General features: G+C 46.3%; 1 protein-coding gene across 1 annotated transcript in view; it reads left to right on the forward strand.

The window, feature by feature from the left end:
• The window catches only part of LOC148524935 (regulator of microtubule dynamics protein 1-like), a 58,417-nt gene that overhangs the window by 25,901 nt on the left and 7,573 nt on the right, over nucleotides 1-24,943 (forward strand). The window contains exons 5-7 of the mRNA XM_088471525.1: nucleotides 16,209-16,298; nucleotides 20,839-20,894; nucleotides 24,350-24,437. Coding sequence (XP_088327651.1) covers nucleotides 16,209-16,298; nucleotides 20,839-20,894; nucleotides 24,350-24,437 — 234 coding nt within the window. The remainder of the gene's footprint in view (nucleotides 1-16,208; nucleotides 16,299-20,838; nucleotides 20,895-24,349; nucleotides 24,438-24,943) is intronic.

Genomic DNA, 24,943 nt, shown 5'->3' on the forward strand with positions numbered 1-24,943 from the left:
AGTCCCACATGCCGAGCGGAATCGCTCCGTCTTAGCTCCTCCTTCACTTTCTCCAGCTGCTTCTGCAAAAGCCTGATGAGGGGAATGACCTGACTCAAGCTGGCTGTGTCTGAACTGACTTCACGTGTGGCAAGTTCGAAGGGCTGGAGAACCTTGCACAACACGGAAATCATTCTCCACTGTGCTTGAGTCAGGTGCATACCCCCTCCTTTGCCTATGTCATAGGTGGATGTATAGGCTTGTATGGCCTTTTGCTGCTCCTCCATCCTCTGAAGCATATAGAGGGTTGAGTTCCACCGCGTCACAACCTCTTGCTTCAGGTGATGGCGGGGTAGGTTCAAGAGTGTTTGCTGGCGCTCCAGTCTTCGGCACGCAGTCGCTGAATGGCGAAAGTGGCCAGAAATTTTTCGGGCCACCCAAAGCGTCTCCTGCACGCCCCTGTCGCTTTTCAGAAAATTCTGCACCACCAAGTTTATTGTGTGAGCAAAACATGGGACGTGCTGGAATTTGCCCAGATGTAATGCCCGCACAATATTGGTGGCGTTGTCAGATATCACAAATCCCCAGGAGAGTCTAAGTGAGGTAAGCCACTGGGCGATGATTTCCCTCAGTTTCTCTAAGAGGTTGTCGGCGGTGTGCCTCTTACTGAAACCGGTGATACACAGCGTAGCCTGCCTTGTAACGAGCTGGCGTTTCTGAGATGCTGCTACTGGTGACGCTGCTGCTGTTGCTGCGTAAGGTGATACATCTACCCAGTGGGCTGTCACAGTCATATAGTCCTTAGTCTGCCCTGTTCCACTTGTCCACATGTCCGTGGTTAAGTGGACATTGTGTACAACGGCATTTTTCAGGACACTGAGGACACTTTTTCTGACGTTTCTGTACAGTCTCGGTATCGCCTGCCTAGTGAAGTGGAATCTAGACGGGATTTGGAACCGGGGACACACTACCTCCATCAATTGTCTAAATCCCACTGCACTAATGGCGGATACCGGACGCACGTCTAACACCAACATAGCAGTCAAGGCCTCAGTTATACGTTTTGCTTCAGGATGACTGCTGTCGTACTTCATCCTCCTCGCTAAGGACTGTTGGAGGGTCAATTGTTTAGTAAAAGTAGTGGTGTTCCTACTTCCTCTCTGGGATGATGAACGACTCCCAGCAGCAGCAACAGCAGCAGCGGCAGCAGTAGGCGTAGCAATGCAGGATCCTCCAGAGGAATCCCGGATAGGAGAGTCAGTCATGCCAGTGACATGGCCTGCAGGACTACTTCCGATCCTGACTAAGGAGGAAATTGACGAGGAGGGAGTTGATGGTGTGGTTTGCAGGCGCTTGGATACAACAGGACAACGGGATTTAGGTGTCCCTGGACTGCTTACGGTCTTAGCCAAAGTTTCTGAACTTGACAGTAACTTTTTATGAACGCGCTGCAGGTGCCGTATAAGGGAGGATGTTCCTAGGTGGTTGACGTCCCTACCCCTACTTATTTCACCTTTACATATGGTACATATGGCAAGACAGTTGTTGTCCGGATTTGGATAGAAATATTGCCAGACCAAAGAGGTGGAATGTTTGGTCTTCTGCCCAGGCATGACCGTGATGGGCTTTTTCATCCCACGGACAACAACTGTCTCCCCCGGAGCCTGATTTAAACAAACCACATCACCATCAGAATCCTCCTCGCCAACTTCCTCCTCAGCGCCAGCTACACCAGTATCCTCATCCTGTTGTACTTCAACAGTGACATCTTCAATTTGCATATCAGCAAGTGGACTGTGGGTGCTCCTTTCAGCACTTGCAGGGGGCGTGCAAATGGTGGAAAGAGCCACCTCTTCCCGTCCAGTGCTGGGAAGGTCAGGCATCGCAACCACCACCACACTTGGACTCTCCTTGGGGATTTGTGATATCTTCTTAGAAAGCACAGTTCTTCGCTGTGCTTTTGCCAGCTTAACTCTTTTGATTTTTTTAGTGGGAGGAGGGCTTCCATCGTCATGTGAAGCTGAACCACTAGTCATGAACATACTAGGGATCGACCTTAACCGTTCCTTGCCACTCCGTGTCGTAAATGGCATATTGGCAAGTTTACGTTTCTCTTCAGCTGATTTAAATGTCTTTTTCAAGGTCATTTTCCTGAACTTTGCCATTTGGGATTGTATGTGCCCTCTACTATGACATTGGGCATCGGCCTTGGCAGACGACGTTGATGGCATGTTATCGTCTATGTCATGACTAGTGGCAGTGGCTTCAGCACTAGGAGGAAGTGGTTCTTGATCTTTCTCTATTTTATTTTTATCGGAGAAAGTTTGGTCCTCCATTTATGTTATATCGATTTGATATATACGTGCGGCTAAACACAGAAAATAATTTTTTTTTTGGTTTGGACTGGAGTGTACTTTCAGGGGTTACAGCACCCTTTAACGGTCAAGCCAGCCGGCCCTTTACTTATGACACAGGCGCACGCTTGGCACTACTTTGTTGATGCACGTGCGGCTACTGCGCACACAATTCACAAACACAGAAAATAATTTTTTTTTTGGTTTGGACTGGAGTGTACTTTGGGGGTTACAGCACCCTTAACGGTCAAGCCAGCCGGCCCTTTACTTATGACACAGGCGCACGCTTGGCACTACTTTGTTGATGCACGTGCGGCTACTGCGCACACAATTCACAAACACAGAAAATAATTTTTTTTTTGGTTTGGACTGGAGTGTACTTTGGGGGTTACAGCACCCTTTAATGGTCAAGCCAGCCGGCCCTTTACTTATGACACAGGCGCACGCTTGGCACTACTTTGTTGATGCACGTGCGGCTACTGCGCACACAATTCACAAACACAGAAAATAATTTTTTTTTTGGTTTGGACTGGAGTGTACTTTCGGGGGTTACAGCACCCTTAACGGTCAAGCCAGCCGGCCCTTTACTTATGACACAGGCGCACGCTTGGCACTACTTTGTTGATGCACGTGCGGCTACTGCGCACACAATTCACAAACACAGAAAATAATTTTTTTTTTGGTTTGGACTGGAGTGTACTTTCGGGGGTTACAGCACCCTTTAATGGTCAAGCCAGCCGGCCCTTTACTTATGACACAGGCGCACGCTTGGCACTACTTTGTTGATGCACGTGCGGCTACTGCGCACACAATTCACAAACACAGAAAATAATTTTTTTTTTGGTTTGGACTGGAGTGTACTTTCGGGGGTTACAGCACCCTTAACGGTCAAGCCAGCCGGCCCTTTACTTATGACACAGGCGCACGCTTGGCACTACTTTGTTGATGCACGTGCGGCTACTGCGCACACAATTCACAAACACAGAAAATAATTTTTTTTTTGGTTTGGACTGGAGTGTACTTTGGGGGTTACAGCACCCTTTAATGGTCAAGCCAGCCGGCCCTTTACTTATGACACAGGCGCACGCTTGGCACTACTTTGTTGATGCACGTGTGGCTACTGCGCACACAATTCACAAACACAGAAAATAATTTTTTTTTTGGTTTGGACTGGAGTGTACTTTCGGGGGTTACAGCACCCTTAACGGTCAAGCCAGCCGGCCCTTTACTTATGACACAGGCGCACGCTTGGCACTACTTTGTTGATGCACGTGCGGCTACTGCGCACACAATTCACAAACACAGAAAATAATTTTTTTTTTGGTTTGGACTGGAGTGTACTTTCGGGGGTTACAGCACCCTTAACGGTCAAGCCAGCCGGCCCTTTATTTATGACACAGGCGCACGCTTGGCACTACTTTGTTGATGCACGTGCGGCTACTGCGCACACAATTCACAAACACAGAAAATAATTTTTTTTTTGGTTTGGACTGGAGTGTACTTTGGGGGTTACAGCACCCTTTAACGGTCAAGCCAGCCGGCCCTTTACTTATGACACAGGCGCACGCTTGGCACTACTTTGTTGATGCACGTGCGGCTACTGCGCACACAATTCACAAACACAGAAAATAATTTTTTTTTTGGTTTGGACTGGAGTGTACTTTCGGGGGTTACAGCACCCTTAACGGTCAAGCCAGCCGGCCCTTTACTTATGACACAGGCGCACGCTTGGCACTACTTTGTTGATGCACGTGCGGCTACTGCGCACACAATTCACAAACACAGAAAATAATTTTTTTTTTTGTTTGGACTGGAGTGTACTTTCGGGGGTTACAGCACCCTTAACGGTCAAGCCAGCCGGCCCTTTACTTATGACACAGGCGCACGCTTGGCACTACTTTGTTGATGCACGTGCGGCTACTGCGCACACAATTCACAAACACAGAAAATAATTTTTTTTTTGGTTTGGACTGGAGTGTACTTTCGGGGGTTACAGCACCCTTAACGGTCAAGCCAGCCGGCCCTTTACTTATGACACAGGCGCACGCTTGGCACTACTTTGTTGATGCACGTGCGGCTACTGCGCACACAATTCACAAACACAGAAAATAATTTTTTTTTTGGTTTGGACTGGAGTGTACTTTCGGGGGTTACAGCACCCTTAACGGTCAAGCCAGCCGGCCCTTTACTTATGACACAGGCGCACGCTTGGCACTACTTTGTTGATGCACGTGCGGCTACTGCGCACACAATTCACAAACACAGAAAATAATTTTTTTTTGGTTTGGACTGGAGTGTACTTTCGGGGGTTACAGCACCCTTTAACGGTCAAGCCAGCCGGCCCTTTACTTATGACACAGGCGCACGCTTGGCACTACTTTGTTGATGCACGTGCGGCTACTGCGCACACAATTCACAAACACAGAAAATATATTATTTTTTTAGCACTTGGGGGGAGCACCCCTGATGGACAGAGCACCCCCTGGACAACACTACAGCACTCCTTTAGGACTGGGACACTGCACAGGACTTTGGAGTGGACACAGCCCCTATGGAGAACTGACTGCACAACACAGTCCAGCCAGCCCCTATGGACTTTGAAGTAGTGGACACAGCCCCTATTAACAACAGCAGCACAGCACAACACAGCCAGCCCCTATGGACTTTGAAGTAGTGGACAACAGCAGCACTACACTACACTACACTACACAGCCCTAACTCCCACCCTCCCTCTTCACTGTCCACAGCCGAGTGAGAAAATGGCGCCGACGCGGGTACCTTATATAGGATCCAAAACCCGCGAGACTCGGAAGGCGGGATGATGACGTTTTGCCTCGATTTCAGATCCGAGTCAGGCGGGAAAAGTCGAGCCTGACTCGGATCAGACTCGGATCGGGGGGGTTCGGGGGGGTTCGGATTTCAGAAATCCGAACCCGCTCACCCCTAATAGATAGATAGATAGATAGATAGATAGATATATATCTATGTACACTGTATTTTTTTATTTTTTTTACACTAACTCATACATGAGCTAGATAGAGAGGATACAGTCAGTTTGCCAGCAGACGGGATGCCAACTGATAAATCCCAGTGTTGAAATCCCGACCTGGAACTAAACATAGGCATCGAATTTCCGACGCCAGTTTAGATACCGACGCTGGAATCCTGTAGGAATAGCAGGGCGCCTTAGCTGTAAGTCACGGGCAGGGAGGGTTAGGTTTAGAAACCACGGTGGGGGGGTTAAGCACCACTTGGGGGGTTAGGGTTAGGCATTAGGGGGGACAGTAAGGTTTAGGCATCAGGGAGGGAGGAGAAGGGGGAGGGTTAGGATACCGACCGACCGACAGGTGACGATATACTAACCCTGTCAGGATTCCGGCGTCTGGATTCTGACCGCCGGGATCCCGAGGAAGGGGGGGAGTTGGGGGCCCCAGAGATATCAGTGTACCAGGCCCCATGGTTTCTGTTGCCAGCCCTGTGCATACTGTATGTATTATAAATACTGCTGGGGTCCTATGTGTTTACTAATTATATAAAATGTCATGCATTTATGTTACACTTGCACATGTATTTATTTAGGTGACATGTACATGTGAATGTCACCTAAACAATTACTACACACGCAAGTGCAACGTAAGTGCCACTGCCAGCATATTTTATATTAGTAACAAACACATAGGACACTTCACTATATTATATATTGCAGGGGTCCTCCTATACTATATGTAATTATTTAGGCAATGGAATGATATATAGTGTAGGTGTCTTATGTTTTTGTTACTTATCTATCATGCACATTGATATTTATGTAGGTTGTACTTGCACATGTGCATGTCACCTAAATAATTACTACATTTTCCCCCTACATAAATGTCAATGTGCATGATACATAAGTAACAAACACACGGGACAGCTGCAATATATTTCATCCCATCCCATAAATAGCTATCACATATAGGATAGGACCCCTGCTAAAAAAAACAAACAATATTTTCTGCTCTGCAGCGCCGCCACATTACGCAAACCACACCCCCAACATTATTGTCACGCCCATTTTAAAATTGCATTAGCTGGTAGAAAAGCTGGGCCACTTGCCCTTGTTTGCCCCCCAGGCTGAAAGTTGCCAGCCAGCCCCTGGTCCCTTCCCTGGTGCCTTGACTGGACCGGCCCACCTTGTGTGTGTGACTTGGTGCAGGGGGAGCGGAGTGCCACAGAGACAGCTCGGGCACCATAGCAACTGCACCCCTTACACCCACGGTAGTTACGCCTCTGTTTGCATGCATGTTAGCAAACAGTGGGTTCCTTTTCAGGATCATTGGAATGGGGTTATTGGTGTAAACAAATAAAAGCTGAAGGTGTAATTTATGGTCCAGTCTTCAACCCGGGCAGCGCCGGGTATCCCAGCTAGTTATAATAATAATAATCTAATGGTAATAATATAGTGGTGGGTGTAGTCAAAAGAGCTGTTTCATTGGTTTTATTATTCTAATTGCTGTTTCGTTAAATATTGTTTATTGGAAGATCGACTCATTGTATAACTGGAGTTGACAAACGAGAAAATTATTTTTACTATACATCTTTGTTAATAAATTTCTGTCTCCCATACAGTGGTTGTATATATATCTCTACATACTACTCCCAGTCAGGGGTGCAGAGAAGGGGGGGCAGGTACTATTTACTGTTGGAGGGGCCCGGCAGGGTCCCGGGTCCTGCATCCCGCCCCAGTCCCCTTTCCGCCCCCTCCCCTCGCCACCACTACTTAGGGCAGGGACGCTACAGGCAGGCACCCTGCCATAATTACAACTGCCCGGAGCATATCGAAAACGCTTCGGGCACTGCTGCAGCTTCAAGTGCCTGCGGACCTGCCCCCTTATACGCGTCGTCATGACTTCACTCGGAAAAAGGGGCAGACCCCCTTTGTCTGCCTGGCATGCCCTGTTGTAGTAGCTGTAAAGTGGTCTGTGTGAAAATTACAACATGGGGGGCTTTGCGCATAGAACATGGCATTGCCCACCACATCCAAGCCCTGGAATGTATCGCATTCCAGGGCTTGGTGCATATGAGAAATGTGGTCAATCCTCCGAAAACTGAATTTTTTGGACAACTCCATCGCACATTTTTTGGACTGCCCATGTAGCATGCATATGTGTATTGCAAAGTCCAGTGTTAATTCCATCTCAAGTAATAACTGTGCCTTAGTAACATTATAAGGGGTTGTAGTTAATATGCTGGCGGATGGGATGCCGACCGCCGATATACCGACGCCGAAATCCTGCCGCCCGAAGGAGATCATTGAATCACGACCATTAGGACCCGGGTAAGTATTAAAGATTCCCGGGGATGAGGGGTTTAGGTTTAGGCACCCCTTGGGGGAGTTCAGGGTTAGGCACCCCCAGGCTTGGACTGGGCTGCCGGGGAATCGGGTAATTCCCAGGTGGGCCCCACTGTGTTGTGGCCACGCCCCTTTCTGAACGGGGGCGGGGCTTAGCGGGACCCGCGAACGGGGGTGGGAGTACGCTGCATGGGTGGTGGATTGGCCACCATGACTTTGCCTCCCTCAAGGATTGTCCCCAGTGTATAATGCACAGTGTTCTGGGGCCAGGCTGTTACAGACTGCCTCCTGCTCGCCTCTCTCCAGATTGAATCAAGAGCTCCGTTCAGTCTGGGTGCGGGGCCTGTGTGAGAGGAAGGGGCGGGGCTTGGCAGTTACCGGGCCCAGGGAGTGAGAGGCGAGCTGACTGACTCCAAGCACAGCAGGATCTTTGATACCCCCAGCACAGGAGCATCATATCTACAGCCAGGTAGGCCGGTGACTCTGAGGAGCTGCTCCAACATTGACTGTTATCCATGTTATATAGGGGACTGTGTGTCTGTTTATAGAGGCTGTGTTACTTTACAGGGGACTGTGTGTCTGTACATAGGGGCTGTGTTACCCTATAGGGGACTGGGTGCCTGTACATAGAGGCTGTATTACTCTAAAGGGGACTGTGTGTCTGTACATAGGGGCTGTTACCCTATAGAGGACTGTGTGCCTGTACATAGGGGCTGTGTTACTTTACATGGGACTGTGTGTCTGTACATAGGGGCTGTGTTACCCTATAGGGGACTGTGTGCCTGTAAATAGGGCCGTATTACCCTAAAGGGGACTGTGTGTCTGTACATAGGGGCTGCACTACGCTATAGAGGACTGTGTTACTTTACAGGGGACTGTGTGCCTGTACATTGGGGCTGTATTTACCCTATAGGGGACTGTGTGCCTGTACATAGGGGCTGTATTTACCCTATAGGGGACTGTGTGCCTGTACATAGGGGTTGTGTGCAGGTTACCCTATAGGGGACTGTTTACAGTACATAGGGACTGTTACCCTATAGGGGACTGTTAAAGTACATAGGGACTGTGTTACCCTATAGGGGACTGTGTGCCTGTACATAGGGGCTGTATTACCCTATAGGGGACTGTGTGTCTGTACATAGGGGCTGTATTACCCTATAGGGGACTGTGTGTCTGTACATAGGGGCTGTATTACTCTAAAGGGGACAGTGTATCTGTACATAGGGGCTGTTACCCTATAGAGGACTGTGTGCCTGTACATAGGGGACTGTGTGCCTGTACATAGGGGCTGTATTACCCTATAGGGGACTGTGTGCCTGTACATAGGGGTTGTATTACCCTATAGGGGACTGTGTGTCTGTACATAGGGGCTGCACTACCCTATAGAGGACTGTGTTACTTTACAGAGGCTGACCGCCCGCCTCTGTTTCGGTCGTTAGGCTGTGGGTTTACACCCACAGCTCTAACGACCGCTCGGGTGATGGTTGATGTGGTCATAGACCATCGAAACCCTAGGGTAGGGTCTCACTTGTCGTAAGCCCCAGAGAGCTTCTGGCTCTGTGAGAGCCGGAAGCTCTCCACTGACATCACTAGTGATGTCAGTGGGGCCTCCCCCAAACGGTAGGCATTCCCATGGGAATGCCTCCGCTTGGGCTGCCACCCCCCGGCCCGCCTTCCAAACGGGGCGAGCTGTCAATCAACATCGACCGCTCGCCCCCTTTGGAAAGAGACCTGCTACGACCAGCGCTGTCGGTCGTAGCGGGTCTCACGCATGCGCACGAGGGAGCCGGCTCCCTCGTGCGCATGCGCACTGGCCAAACATCGAGGCGGTCGTAGACCGTACGGCCGCCTCTGAATAAGGTCCAGTGTACCTGTACATAGGGGCTGTGTTACTTTACAAGGGACTATGCCTATATATAGGAGCTGTATTACCCTGTAAGGGGATGTTTGTATATAGGGGCTGTTACCCTATAGGTGCATCTGTAAATAGGGGATATTTTTACCCTATAGGGGGATTTGTGTACATAGTGGCTCTTTTTACCCTATAGGGAGCTGCATGTCTGTATATAGGGGCCGTGTTACCTATTATAGGGGACTGTGTGTCTTTATATAAGGGGGCCGTAGTATTCTATAAAGCTGTGTGTCAGTATATAGGGGGCTGCAGTGTTATATAAAGCTGTGTGTCAGTATATAGGGGGCTGCAGTGTTATATAGAGCTGTGTGTTGGTATACAGGGTGCTGCGGTGTTATATAGAGCTGTGTGTTGGTATCTATGGGGGGCTGCAGGGTGTTAGAAAGAGCTGTGTGTCAGTATTGTATATAGGGTGTTGCGGTGTTATGGAGGGTACACACCTCCAGGGGTAGACAACCTCGGTCCTCGTGAGCTACCAACAGTTCAGGTTTTTGAGACCACCTAGCAGGTGCACAGGTGTATTCATTACTTATGGAGCGTACACACGGTCAGATTTGTCAGATTTGTCAGACTTGTCAGATTTGTCAGATGAACGATTGAACGATTAAACGATTTGAACGATTTTACCAAAGTTTTGAACGATTTGAACGATTGAACGATTTTTGACTGCATTAAAATGAATGGAATCGTCCAAGTCTGACTGCAAACCCATCAGATGTCAGATATCGTTATCTGACAAACGGGAACGCGCATCGTTGATCGTCCATCGTTCAGGCATGTCAGATATGAACGATTTTCCTTCAGATATGAACGACTGAACGATTTTTAAATCGTTATCGTTCATATCTGAAGGAAAAATCTGATCGTGTGTATGCACCATAACACATTTGAAAAGATCCACAGGTGGAGCTAATTATATCACTTGTGATTCTGTGAGGAGACCTGCAAAACATGCACCGTTGGTGGCTCTTGAGGACCAGGGTTGGCTACCACTGCACTAGACGATATGTCGTCCAATCCGGCCGGATCGGACGACATATTGGGCACATCGGCAAGTGTGTACCCTCAATGTCACCGACGATGCCCGTTGCTGCGCATCTTTGGTGTTAATGCCCGTCAGACCCCGAATGCAGCATGGCACCCGTCGGCGCTGCCTGCATCGGCAAGTGTGTATGCACTTGCCGATGCCGGCACCCTGCCAGTTTGTCGCTTACGAGGCCGGTACACACTAGACACACTCGTCTAGTGCGTACCGGCCTTTATATAGAGCTGTGTGTTAGTGTATACAAAGGCTTACCATACTATCCCTTTAAACCGGGACACTCATGAATTACACAGGTTCTGCTGCTGATTAAAACAAGGTGAAATGCAGGATTGAAGTCAGCCAGCTACAGAGCCTGTATAATTCATGAGTGGCCCGGTTTAAAGGGATAGTATGGTAAGCCTATGTATACAGGCTGTAGCACCTATAGATCCCTATATGTTAGTATGTTGCTGTGCTGACACTATCTGCTGTGTCCTGAGTTCTGGATTGTTAGATCTCTATTTTTCGCTTGTACTGTACATCTACAGCATTATCTTTCTCATAGTGGTGCTTTAGTGTATATTTCTACTACCTTTTATATTGTGTATGTGTATAAGCTCCTATAGAGTGTTTGTGTGAGGACATCACATATGGACCATACACTCAGAACATCACACACTGACCAGACCACACCCGCAGGACATCACACACTGACCAGATCACACACGCAGGACATCACACACTGACCAGACCACACACGCAGGACATCACACACTGACCAGACCACACACGCAGGACATCACACACTGACCAGACCACACACGCAGGACATCACACACTGACCAGACCACACACTCGGGACATCACACACTGACCAGATCACACACTCGGGACATCACACACTGACCAGACCACACACGCAGGACATCACACACTGACCAAATCACACACTCAGGACATCACACACTGACCAGACCACACCCTCAGGACATCACACACTGACCAGACCACACCCGCAGGACATCACACACTGACCAGACCTCACCCGCAGGACATCACACACTGACCAGATCACACCCGCAGGACATCACACACTGACCAGATCACACACGCAGGACATCCCACACTGACCAGATCACACACGCAGGACATCACACACGCAGGACATCACACACTGACCAGATCACACACACTCAGGACATCACACACTGGGCGGAATTCAATTGTTTCCATCGCGCCCGACGGAGCTATTCAATTGTTGCTCCTGTTGGGCGCGATCAGCTGCCAGCGCCTCCATTTCAGCGCGCAGCCCCAGGGGGGTGAGAGCTGAAATGTGCGAATAGTGACCAGTTTGGGCACCCAAACATCACTTTTCGCGGACAATTGAATTCCGCCCACTGACTAGACCAAACACTCGGGACATCACACACTGACCAGACCAAACACTCAGGACATCACACACACTCTAGTTAAAAGGCCCCATTATGTCACACACCATATAGTATTTCAATTTCAAAGACCAGCAAATAAAGACTAGTATGATGTCCCTAGTATAGCACATAGGGCACAACAGCCTTAAATCCACTGTACATGATATATAGTCAATGATCTCCATTCTTTTCTGTCCCCCTCCTCCACAGGCCACGCCTCAAACCCCACCCCTGTATAATAAGGGCTGTTTCCAGAAATTTCACAAGCTGTTTTCCATCCCAATCCGAAGCTGCGCTGCCATGCATGTTCTGGGTCACTGCCAGAACATGACAGTCTATTTATTAATCAGGACAACCCTTTCTCTGGCATTTGGAGGTCTATTGCTAGTTAACTCCTCCATCTATTTGCACATAGTATTGCACACCTCTCTGACAGATGGTTACGCCCCTTCAGTGTGCCCTTACTATTGTAATCCCCTGGTGGGCCCTTCATTCCCCAGTCCGACACTGGGCACCCCCCGTGGAGGGTTAGGGTTAGACTACGGGGAGGGAGGGTTAGGGTTAGGCACCATCAGGGGGAGGTTAGGGTTAGGAACCCCCCTGGGAAAGTTAGGTTTAGGGTGTGAGCAGGGGAGGTTAGGGTTATGCACCACCAGGGGAGGGTTAGGGGAAGGAGAGGAGAAGGGTTAGGGAAATTACCGCCCCTGTCATGATCTTCACTGATCGGGCTTCCGGCGTCGGGATTTGAACGGCATATCATACCCATCCCCATTATAAGTGCCACAATCCTGTCCCTGATGAGCTCACTTGCTAATGCACCATAGTCACATTTCTTTGCTAGTAGTTTCCATCTGCCAGCATTTGACTGGATACTCTCAGAGGGGCTCTGCACAGCACTGTTAGAAGCATACCTGTCCATTATAACATTTTTCACTGGTAGCACACTTTTATATTAGCGTGTCTGGATCCTCTTGATCCTCCTCCTCCAAATAGACAAATGTGTCTGCTGTATCAACAGCTTCAGCACCAGCTAGGTTGAGTAGTGTCACTTTTTTTGATTTGTCTGAGAGCCCGGCACAGCAGTATACGCTCCATTCCTTCTTGAACTTCCGCAGTGTCGTCATCAGAAGCACAGCAGATCTATGTGTCAGAGACCGTGTGCCATCACTGCCAGACTTCTGACACCATGTAAAGTGGTCTGTGTGCATATCACCATTGTTCATGCTGAACAATGGCTGCAGAGGCACTTCCTGTATAACAAACACTTCCTGTATAACAAACACTTCCTGTTTAAGAAGTGGATGGCTCCATCCACATACAACATACACCTGCAGTAGCCATACTAGAATATTTTACAATTCACTTGATATATGTGTATTTTTTTCCTGTGCTTTATCATGTGCCTTTCCCCTGCCTCCATATACATAGCATTTCAGGTTGCTGCCCATTCCCTCAGACCCAAATCTGTTGTATATCCTAGAGATGCTGCTGTCATTGTTGGAGGGCTTAGAGCTCTATTGATCTTTGCCCATAGAGCGCTGCAAAGTGGGGATACTTTAGGTGCACAGGAAAATAAACTGTAATCCACAGGTTCTCAAACTCTGTCCTCAGGACCCCAAACAGTGCATGTTTTCCAGGTCTCCTCACAGAATCACACATGAAATAATAAGCTACGCCTGTGGATCTTTTAAAATGTGTCAGTCAGTAATGAATACACCTGGGCACCTGCTGGGTAACCTGGAAAATGTGAACTGTTTGGTGTCCTGAGGACAGAGGACCTGATTCAGACCCGGTCGCTAAGGCGCGATCGCTCGCTTCCAAAAGGATCCGGCTATGCAAAATCCACAATCGCACTGTGTAGTGTAAGGACACCCTCTATGTCTTTGCGAGCTACGGCGGTGAACGCTCGCTGGTGTATAAAGACGCCCCCTTTCCCCTCGCAGCACACGTCATCTCCAGGAAGTGTATGAATAACCGGTAACATTGTGAGCCATCAGAGCTGCACGCAGCCCTTGAGGTAGACCCTACCCCGCCACAAGCACTGCGATCAGTGCTGGCTAAAATTCAACCAAGTGACGTGTACAATGCTGCGTCCATGGTAATTATGCACACCCATAAAACTCTGTTTGAACACCCAGACACGCCTGCGTTTGCAGCACCACTACCCTGTTCACAAGCACCTCCCCCTGTTACCACCCACAAACAGCACTATCTGTCACTCAAAGTAGCGCTCAGTCTTTGTGCTACGAGCACACAATTCCCCATCGCAGTGACTGCCTTGTGCACATGCTCTGTGACGTATACGCATGCGCACTGTGCAACAATCACCCGGCAGCGAGCGATCGCGCCTTAGCGATCGGGTCTGAATCAGGTCCAGAATTTGAGAACCACTGTCCTAATCGAAGTACAACTGAATTTACTAAAACACGCTTTATTCTGGTAAAATCTCTGTTACAGTATATCTTTAGAGGCATTATAATTTGCAGAGAAAGGTTTAGGGTTATATTGTTGTCACTGAAAAACTTCTATGGGAAAAAAAATCTACTGATACAGAGGCGACTTCAGAGTTGCACTCAGCCTCAATTGCACTCTCACTGTGCTCATGGGACTACAGCGCCTCTGTGCCATATCCTCCAAGTCGCCTGGTGCCACTGAGACGAGCCAACATGGGTGGTGCAGCAAATCTATTTTCACATTTTGCATCTTAGGGCCGGATGTAATTAGAGGCGAAAAGTTTCCGCAGATTCAGACTTTCCGCCTGTTTTCAAAGTGTCTCCATATTTAATTCCAGGACGATTCCGGATTTCGCGTAAGCAGAAACTCAATGCATTGTAATAGGCGGAAAAGTATCTAATTGATTAGCAGGAGAAAAAAAGTGCAAAATCGTTATTTTGGGGTGTAAATGTGGGGAAACGACTCAGAACCCCTGGGATAGCCCCCAAATGACAAATCAACCAATTTTTTTTTTTTTTAAATTACCTCAGAACAACCCAAAAAAGTGCTTTCGTTTTTGGGGGCAAAAAAGTAAAAAGTGGGGGGCCAACTATAAAAACTAGCGAAATAGACTTCTTGGGGTGCTGTAAGGTTTTTTGGGATTGCAGGTGCATGTATGAGGCTGGTTTTTCACGTTTTTAAATGCTCACTTTAGAGACATAAAAATATGCTAGCACCCCAAATTTGACTGGACTACCTATTTTCTCCAAAAAATACTGCTTTATGCCATTCACCACTTTTGCAAAGACGCTAATAAGAAGTAATTTAAATTACTCAAGTACCTCAAACACTTTTAATAGGGCTATTAGTACACATCTACATTGATTCCTTATGGTAGTGCATCTTTTTGGGGGGTACAGACTGATTTCCCCACTTCTGACAGTACTTTCCGCCTGTTCCGCATTCGCCGCTTTCCGTTTTCGCCTGTTTAGGAATTGAATATGGAGAAAAGCGGGGATCGCGCGCGAAAAGTTTCCGCCTCTAATACAGGCAGAAGGAGGCAGATAGTTGTACAGGCGAAACTTTTCCGACTTTTCGCCTCTAATTGAATACGGGCCTCAGTCGCCACCACCCAGTTATGCCCACTCAACAGCAAGTGGCGTTTGTTATGGCTTGGCATTGCCCATAGATGCGTTTGCACGGCTACGGAGCACAGTGCCGAAAACCACAAGATCCAGCCGCAAAACTGAGTTGTGAGCAGGGAGGGAGAGGTTAGGTTTAGGCACTAGGTGGGTGGGGTTAGGTTTAGGCACTAGGGGAATGGGTTTAGGTTCAGGCACCGGGGAGGGAGGGGTAGGGAAGGGTGAGAGTTAGCATAACAATCAACAAGTGTCGGTATGCTAACCCTGTCGGAATGCCGGCGTCGGGATTCTCACTGCCGGGATCTAGAGCGCCGGCATCCCGTACCCATCCCTTATTTCCTCTTGCACACATTAGGACAGTGAAGCACAATGTAGTGTCCAATATGAAGCCTTTATATAGTGACATTACAGGAAAACCACTAATGAGCAGTATTTCTTGTGAGATCACACACACCTCACTCTTATATGGAGAGGCAGACTCAGTGCTTGCCGCTTACCTATTACTGACCGCAACACCCATAATATTCACTTTTCTAGTAGATTTTGTAATTTTCTCTGTCCATAACCTTATACTGTATAAAGTCTTCCCATCTCCATTACAGTGGTATGCTATATGCCTCAGTGACGCCGGAGACTATGAAGGCTTAAAAGTGAAAGTTGGAAATGCATACAGCATAAGGGATCACTTCCAGGTGCAGTAACTGATAAATAAAGGATATGAACATACTAGCTGTACTGCCCAGCGTTGCCTGTCTCTGTCTCTGTCTCTCTCTCTCTCCCTCTCTCTCTCCCTCTCCCTCTCCCTCTCCCTCTCCCTCTCCCTCTCCCTCTCCCTCTCCCTCTCCCTCTCCCTCTCCCTCTCCCCCTCCCCCTCCCCCTCCCCCTCCCCCTCTCCCCCTCCCCCTCTCCCTCTCCCTCTCTTCACCTCTTTGACTCTCTCCTTTTCCCACCTGTCTCCCTCTTTGCCCTTCCCATCTCTCTGGGCCTTATTCAGAGTTGGACACTGTTTCGATTAGTTCGCAAATGGCCAACGTTTCGTCTATTGCGCATGCATCTTTTGCACTGTGCAGCACAGCGACGCTGGTCGCAGTGTGGATTAGGACGAGGTGTAATTGACAGACAGCGACCATTTGGGGGAGGTATTGCAGGAATAGCGACAAAAACACAGGCAACCATTTTGGGAGCAAGTTGCAGCCAGCGACTGCGTCTTCAGAGGCAGTTTCACTGGGCCCGACGGCTTAGTTGCGACAAAACATTCTGAGCAGCCATAGGGTCCGATGGTGCAGCCGATGTTCGTCTGATGCTGCGTCTTTGTACGCAAGCTGAGGTTCTGAGAAGCCGCCGGCGGGCTTCTTTATACAAAAGACGCCAGCTGCTACATTTGCATAACTCATCAGATCCGCTGCGAAGGAAGACGCAACACTGGCGGCTTTGGTGTCCACCTCTCATTCAGGCCCAGTGTCTCTCTCCTCACTTCCCCCTTCAATCTCTCTCCCCCCCTTGTCCACCTTGTTTCGCTCTCTCTCTTTCTTTCTCACCCACAAGGTAGTATAAGTGGTATAATATAAGTGGTATAGTATAGTAGTATAAGTCGTATAGTATAATAGTATAAGTGGTATAATATAAGTGGTATAGTATAATAGTATAAGTGGTATAGTATAATAGTATAAGTGGTATAGTATAATAGTATAAGTGGTATAGTATAATAGTATAAGTGGTATAGTATAATAGTATAAGTGGTATAGTATAATAGTATAAATGGTATAGTATAAATGGTATAGTACAATAGTATAAGTGGTATAGTATACTATTATAGTATAATAGTATAAGTGGTATAGTATAATAGTATAAGTGGTATAGTATAATAGTATAAGTGGTATAGTATAATAGTATAAGTGGTATAGTATAATAGTATAAGTGGTATAGTATAATAGTATAAGTGGTATAGTACAATAGTATAAATGGTATAGTACAATAGTATAAGTGGTATAGTATAAGTGGTATAGTATACTATTATAGTATAATAGTATAAATGGTATAGTATAAGTGGTATAGTATAATAGTATAAGTGGTATAGTATAATAGTATAAGTGGTATAGTATAATAGTATAAGTGGTATAGTATAAGTGGTATAGTATAATAGTATAAGTGGTATAGTATAATAGTATAAATGGTATAGTATAATAGTATAAGTGGTATAGTACAATAGTATAAATGGTATAGTACAATAGTATAAGTGGTATAGTATACTATTATAGTATAATAGTATAAGTGGTATAGTATAATAGTATAAGTGGTATAGTATAATAGTATAAGTGGTATAGTATAATAGTATAAGTGGTATAGTATAATAGTATAAGTGGTATAGTATAATAGTATAAGTGGTATAGTATAATAGTATAAGTGGTATAGTATATTAGTATAAATGGTATAGTACAATAGTATAAATGGTATAGTACAATAGTATAAGTGGTATAGTATAATAGTATAAGTGGTATAGTATAATAGTATAAGTGGTATAGTATAATAGTATAAGTGGTATAGTATAATAGTATAAGTGGTATAGTATAATAGTATAAGTGGTATAGTATAATAGTATAAGTGGTATAGTATAAGTGGTATAGTATAATAGTATAAGTGGTATAGTATAATAGTATAAGTTATAAGTGGTATAGTATAATAGTATAAGTGGTATAGTATAATAGTATAAGTGGTATAGTATAATAGTATAAGTGGTATAGTACAATAGTATAAGTGGTATAGTATAATAGTATAAGTGGTATAGTATAATAGTATAAGTGGTATAGTATAATAGTATAAGTGGTATAGTATAATAGTATAAATGGTATAGTATAATAGTATAAGTGGTATAGTATAATAGTATAAATGGTATAGTATAATAGTATAAGTGGTATAGTATAATAGTATAAGTGGTATAGTATAAGTGGTATAGTATAATAGTATAAGTGGTATAGTATAATAGTATAAGTGCTATAGTATAATAGTATAAGTGGTATAGTATAATAGTATAAGTGGTATAGTATAATAGTATAAGTGGTATAGTATAAATGGTATAGTATAATAGTATAAGTGGTATAGTATAATAGTATAAGTGGTATAGTATAATAGTATAAATGGTATAGTATAATAGTATAAGTGGTATAGTATAATAGTATAAGTGGTATAGTACAATAGTATAAATGGTATAGTACAATAGTATAAGTGGTATAGTATAATAGTATAAATGGTATAGTATAATAGTATAAGTGGTATAGTATAATAGTATAAATGGTATAGTATAAGTGGTATAGTATAAGTGGTATAGTATAATAGTATAAATGGTATAGTATAATAGTATAAATGGTATAGTATAATAGTATAAATGGTATAGTATAATAGTATAAGTGGAGGAATACTGGGCTCGGGCACTGAAAGTGGCAGTTGTTTGCTGTGCACACACACACAGGGGCATATCCAATTAGGCGCAGAGTTTACTGCGCAGGGAAAAGCTCCAGATTTCATGCCTGGAGCTATTAATTTATTCTGCATTTCCCCGAGCTATAAACTCTCATGCAGCGCGCGGTAACCCATAGATTCTATGTATAATGGGGAATCTATGGGTTTCCCCGCGCGTTAAAGCCAAGAGCGTGGACTTTAACTCAGTCGCCTCCTCACAGCTCCTGTGAGGAAAAGTGCACCCTCGGGGCTTAACGCACTGACGATACAGGACCTAACTGAATATGTCCGAGCCAACAATTAGTCTCGGGGTAATCCTGTACAGACCATGCTGCAATGGAAGGGGTGCAAATACATTTATTTTGCATGCACGGTAAATACTGGCTGCTTTTGCCTGTGACTCACAAATGCTGGAGAGATTTCTTATTACACTGCAATTTAGATATCAGTTTGGACACACCCCTCTCACATATAAGGGCCTGATCATTACAGATCGCTATTTTGATCACAGCTGCGATTACATGCGTAGGTCTGCTGCGCAATTATGCTAATGTGTGCAACTGCTCAGCCAGCATAGAGGCACCCACTACCGCTATCTCACATCCGCAGTTCCATCGGCGCTTCATGTAGAATTACAGCAGGTCTGATCTGTCTCAGAAATTGCAAGTCTCGTCGCACGCAGTGAGTACACAAGGTGTGTATGCTGTCGCAGTGGCTAATTTATACACGCCCAGGAAACTGCGTTCAAACAGACAGGCACGCCTGCTTTTCTCCTACCACTCCCCCATCACCACCCCCAAACGCTGACATCCCGTCATTCACTCTGCGATGGCTTTCTGTCTGTGTGCGTGGTCACAGTGGTATCGCAATCCTGGCCATACGCATGCGCAGTTCGCACCATTGGCCGATCTGCGGTCGCTGTTGCAATTGTGATCCGTGATGAATCAGGCTCTAAATCTCTGCACAGTTTGCATCTGCCCCACCTGCAGTGCAGTTTGTTTTTGCCAAGGTGCAAAGCTACTTGGCTTTGTTCTTTACTCCGAACTCAGATTCAAGGTCTCATTCAGACCCACTCGCAAGCGGGTCGATATTGAGGCCCTGCACATGCGCAGCGGCCACACTGTGCGTGCTCAAGCTCCGGAGCGAGAGAGAAATTCTCTCGCTCCGGGGCTCACTACAAAAGGGACGGCTGTCGATGGTGATCGTCAGCTCGGACCGCTTTGTAGGCGGGGTGGGGAGGGGGTGGCTTGCCAAATGGAGGCGTTCCCAAAGGAACGCCTGCAGTTTGGGGGCGGCCCCACTGACATCACTCGTGATGTCAGTGGTGAGCTTCCAGCTCTATTAGAGCCGAAAGCTCACTGGGACTTGCGGCAGACGAGACCCTACCACAAGGGTCTCGTCGCAAGCCCTGATGGTCGCGATGGTCTTGACCATCGCGACCATCAAACTGGCCGCTTGCTAAAGCTGCGGGTGGTCACCCACAGCTTAGCGAGCGACCAGGAGGCCGGCTCATTATAGAGAAGCGGCCACCCTCATTCAGAGCGAGCGCTCGCATTTTGCGAGCGGCTCTGAATGAGGTTCTCAGTCCCATTGTGCATTGCCTATGATGGGTCTGACCTGGGAAACGTGTGTACAGCTATTTACCCATTTTATTGTCTATGGCTAGTTAGATAATATAAGAAGAACATCTTCAGATTGAATTTACACATCCAAAAGAATGCAAGTGAAGATTTCAGGGTTGTATAATGTAAATAAATATGGAAACTTTAATTACAGAGAGCAATTGAACTAAATCCGAAAGATGCCAGCTCCATTCACCTCCTCGGCGTTTGGTATGTAAAACAAAAACATTAATGTTTATAAATAGAAGTAATTAATGTACCTGTACTGTACCATATAACCTATACAGCAGTATAGGGAGGGTGAATATTAATACAGTTAACATCTGATCCTCGCCACAAACAGTTTACTGAAAGGTGTCATCTTCTGAGCATCAAACCAAAAACCAAATATTTTAATTGAATAATAAGAGATACAGTATATAAAGGAAAAGTGGTAATCACAAGCGTAAGTAATGCATCTTTTACACTAACGTCCCTGGTCTGGCCCGGTGTTTGGAATGTGTATTATCGTGTTACCATATAATAACTTTCTTAAATACAACTTAACTTAACTTCTAAAATAAAGACACAGACAACAGTGTTGGCGTTTAACACTTTTTGTCAATTAATTTTTGACAAGTCATTAAATTTGAAACTATAAGTTAATAATAATAATAATGGTGACGGCACAAATAGAACGCCCAGGACAATAACAACCAAACAGCTCAAACAAACACACACACAAGCCAAGCATTGCTGATTATCTGTCCTTTACCTTCAACCAGGGGCTGGCTGGCAACTTTTAGCCTGGGGGGCAAATGCATGCAGACGGCCCTGGCAGAGGGGTAGCGTGTAGCCAGGGTGCCCAAAGAACATGCGTGCTATGGCGCCCCCCCCCCTCAAGTGTTCCAGGGAGGAGGCGGGTCCATATGGGATTAATGTAAAGTAAAAATAAAGATTAGGAACAGCCCCGTCGTGATACCCATATGCAGTGCCCCCCTGTGCCCCAGGAGAGGATCCCCTTATGCAGGCCTCCAGTAGTGCCCCCAGTAGTGATCCCCCAATGCAGTGCCCCTTATACAGTGCCCCCAGTAGTGGTCCCCCATGTGCAGTGCCCCTTGTGCCCCCAGTAGTAAGCCCCTTATATAGTGCCCCCATTAGTGGTACCCCCTATGCAGTGCTCCTTATATAGTGCCCCCAATAGCAGTCCATACCCCATGCACTGCCCCCAATAGTGGTAACCCTTATGCAGTGCCCCTTAAATAGTGGCCTCAGTTGTAGTCTCCCCCCTTTGCAGTACCCCCGTATTGCCCTTTTTGTAGAGCCCCCAGCAGTGGTCCCTCGATGCAGTGCCCCTAGTAGTAGTCCCCTCCCCCCTATGCAGTGCCCCTAGTAGTTGTCCCCTCCCCTTGTAGTGCCCCTAGTAGTAGTAGTCCCCCCCTTGTAATGGTAGTCCCCCCCTTGTAGTGCCCCCAGTTGTAGTCCCCCCCTTGAAGTGACCCCAGTTATAATCCCCAGTAGTGGTCCCCTCTTGTAGTGCTCCCCCCTGTAGTGCCCCCAGTAGTGATCTCCCCCTTGTAGTACCGGCAGTAGTGGTCTCCCTCTTATAGCGCCCACAGTAGTAGTCCCGCCCTCTTGTAGTGCCCCCAGTCCAGTAGTGGTTCCCCCTTTGTAGTGCCACCAGTAGTCCCCCCCTTGTAGTACCCCCAGTAGTAGTAGTCCCCCCCTTGCAGTGCCTCCAGTAGTGGTTTTCCCCTTGTGGTGCCCCCAGTAGTGGTCTCCCCCTTGTAGTGCCAGCCTCCCCCTCAGTAGACACACGTAGTAAAAAAAAAAAAACACTTACCTGAATCCCCGCTCCCGTCGTCGCCATCCGCTCCTCCGTCTGTCCTTCCCGGGCATTATGGGAGAGACGTCATATGATGTCATGACGCCTCTCCCATTGCCCACTGCGGGAGCCGGAAGTTGGAGCGGCTCCTGCAGTGGGCGCAGCAGCTAATGAGAGTCTGACAGACTCTCATTGGCTGCTGCTTGCAACAAACACACAGCTGCCGGAGCCGGCGGCTGTGTGTTTGTCACTTGTGTAGCGATGACCGAACTCCGTCCGGTCAGCGCTACACACGCGGTGCAGTCTGTGTCACAGTGACACAGACTGCTAGCGGCCCGCATGACGCTGCTGCCCGGGGGGCACATGGCACCCTACCCCCGGCCCAGCCCGCCACTGCCTTCAACCACCCGTCCAGGTGGTACAGCTATTTCCATCCCAGGACAATTGGCTGTCGCCTTACTCCACTTCAAGGAGAGTGCACCCACTAAGCCTAACTATTAACATAAACTAACTCAAAGTGCCGTTCTTTTCCACCACTCAAAACAACAATCAAACATTCAAACAAAAAGGGGTGGGAGGGTTGGAACAAACTGGAACAAAGAAGCAGATCACACTACTTCTCCCCGCTAAATACACCTTAACCACTCCCCCCAAACCAGTCATTGGCTGCCTATCAAAACTAAACTTAAAGGGGCAATAACCAACACCTTATTAAAATGGCAACACTCCAAACACTCGTCGTTTAATGTCCCTCATACTTAATTGTCAGCCTTCAGACTAACTTTGCCAAAAACCCGCACTCTATTACATTCTGTTCTGGATGTAAGCTGTAAGACGCAGGTCAGTGACCCTTTGATGCAAGAGCTAAAAGCTATACTTTACTGAGAACCTGTACTGTCAGCTGAAGCATGATACATTGTTTGGAAAGCTCAGAAGATCATAAGACTTTGGGGCATAGTTACTAAAGTGCATGTTTATAAGTAGAATTTGAAGTGTTGCTCATAGCAACCAATCAGAGTCTACTTATCATTTATCTAGTTAGCACCTTCTACAAGATAATAACTAGAATCTAATTGGTTGCTGTGGACAACAACTCCACTTCTATAAACCCGCACTTTAGTAAATATACCCCTTTGTAATTTTCTAAATACTCTCTTCATTGCAATGACTGCACAAGAAATCATTGCCTCTCACTTCAGTGTTCTTCACTGGACAGTGTATCGTTGCCATATCTTAATAAATTCCTTATATACTTATTTTATTTACACATTAGGGCCAAATGTAATAGCCTGCGGGTTGGGGAGTTTGCTGATATTTCGATGACGTAGCCGCTAGATTTAAAACACCAATATTTTTAAAAGCGTAAATCCAACCTAGTTTTGCATCTTAAAGAATTCAATTAGACCCGTTAACTTAATGGGTGCAATAAAGGGTGATAGACTCGGGCTAAAGAATTGCCCCTTTTTCGCCCAAGCCACTTTTTAACCCAAGTTAAATTAACTTGTTAATGGACGTTAACACATAAAATCCGTAAAAAGTTCTCGGACCTATGTGTTAATGGGGTTCTTTCACCCATTAACATGCTACTTATCGGGGATTTCTTTTCTAGTCTGTTCAGACCCCGAAAAATAATCCCCGTGAAGTGCAGCCTGCGGGTTGTCTTCAGGACTAATTGAATAGCCACAGGGGATCAATTAGCATGCTGTCCAGTACAGCGACTAATTGAATTTCCATCTTAATCTCGTTGTTTAATAGCCAAAATGTTATCAAGCTCCATAGCCTGCAAACTATTACATTTATAGTTGTCTCAGAAGTAATCTTATTGTACAAGCTGCATTGTTTACTTATTTGTACTGTCAAGGTGCTATATGTTTGCTGACCTGCCGTGGTACCAGGCTAAACTTGCCGCAACACTGATTGCAACTCCCCCAACATCTACATATGAGGAGGTAATGTTACTTATATACACAAGGTTTTATTTCTCACTTCCTTTGCTTTCCAAAAGAGGACTTATTCACTGCCTTTCACTTATTTCTCAAAGTACTGTATATCATTATCAGCTCTTTCCTTTACACCTTGTCCCTATTTTCTCTCATTCTGATATCTGTGGTTGCTGGGCTTGTTTATAGTCTTACAATGTTTATTGTCATACGTAGTAGTCCAAAGAGTAATTGCCACTACCTGTAAGGATGCAGTATGTCTCCATTTCAAGATAAGGGCTTGATTGCTTAAGAAACCCAATAAATATCAGACACTTTTGGAGTCAAAACATTAGAGGTAATTGAGTCTGGTGATACATCTAATAGTGGACTGAAAAGATTTTGCTGCCATAAAGCACAGGAAGCAGAATGAGCCCCTGTTATACCAGCTCTCATAAGGGGGCCTATTCATCATACCTAAATAATCGATGGAGGTAATTAGGTTTAGAACTCGCATATAACTATTCCGAAAAGCT

This window comes from Taudactylus pleione, unplaced genomic scaffold (genome assembly GCF_031769625.1).
Source record: "Taudactylus pleione unplaced genomic scaffold, aTauple2 ptg000114l, whole genome shotgun sequence".
NCBI lineage: Eukaryota > Metazoa > Chordata > Amphibia > Anura > Myobatrachidae > Taudactylus > Taudactylus pleione.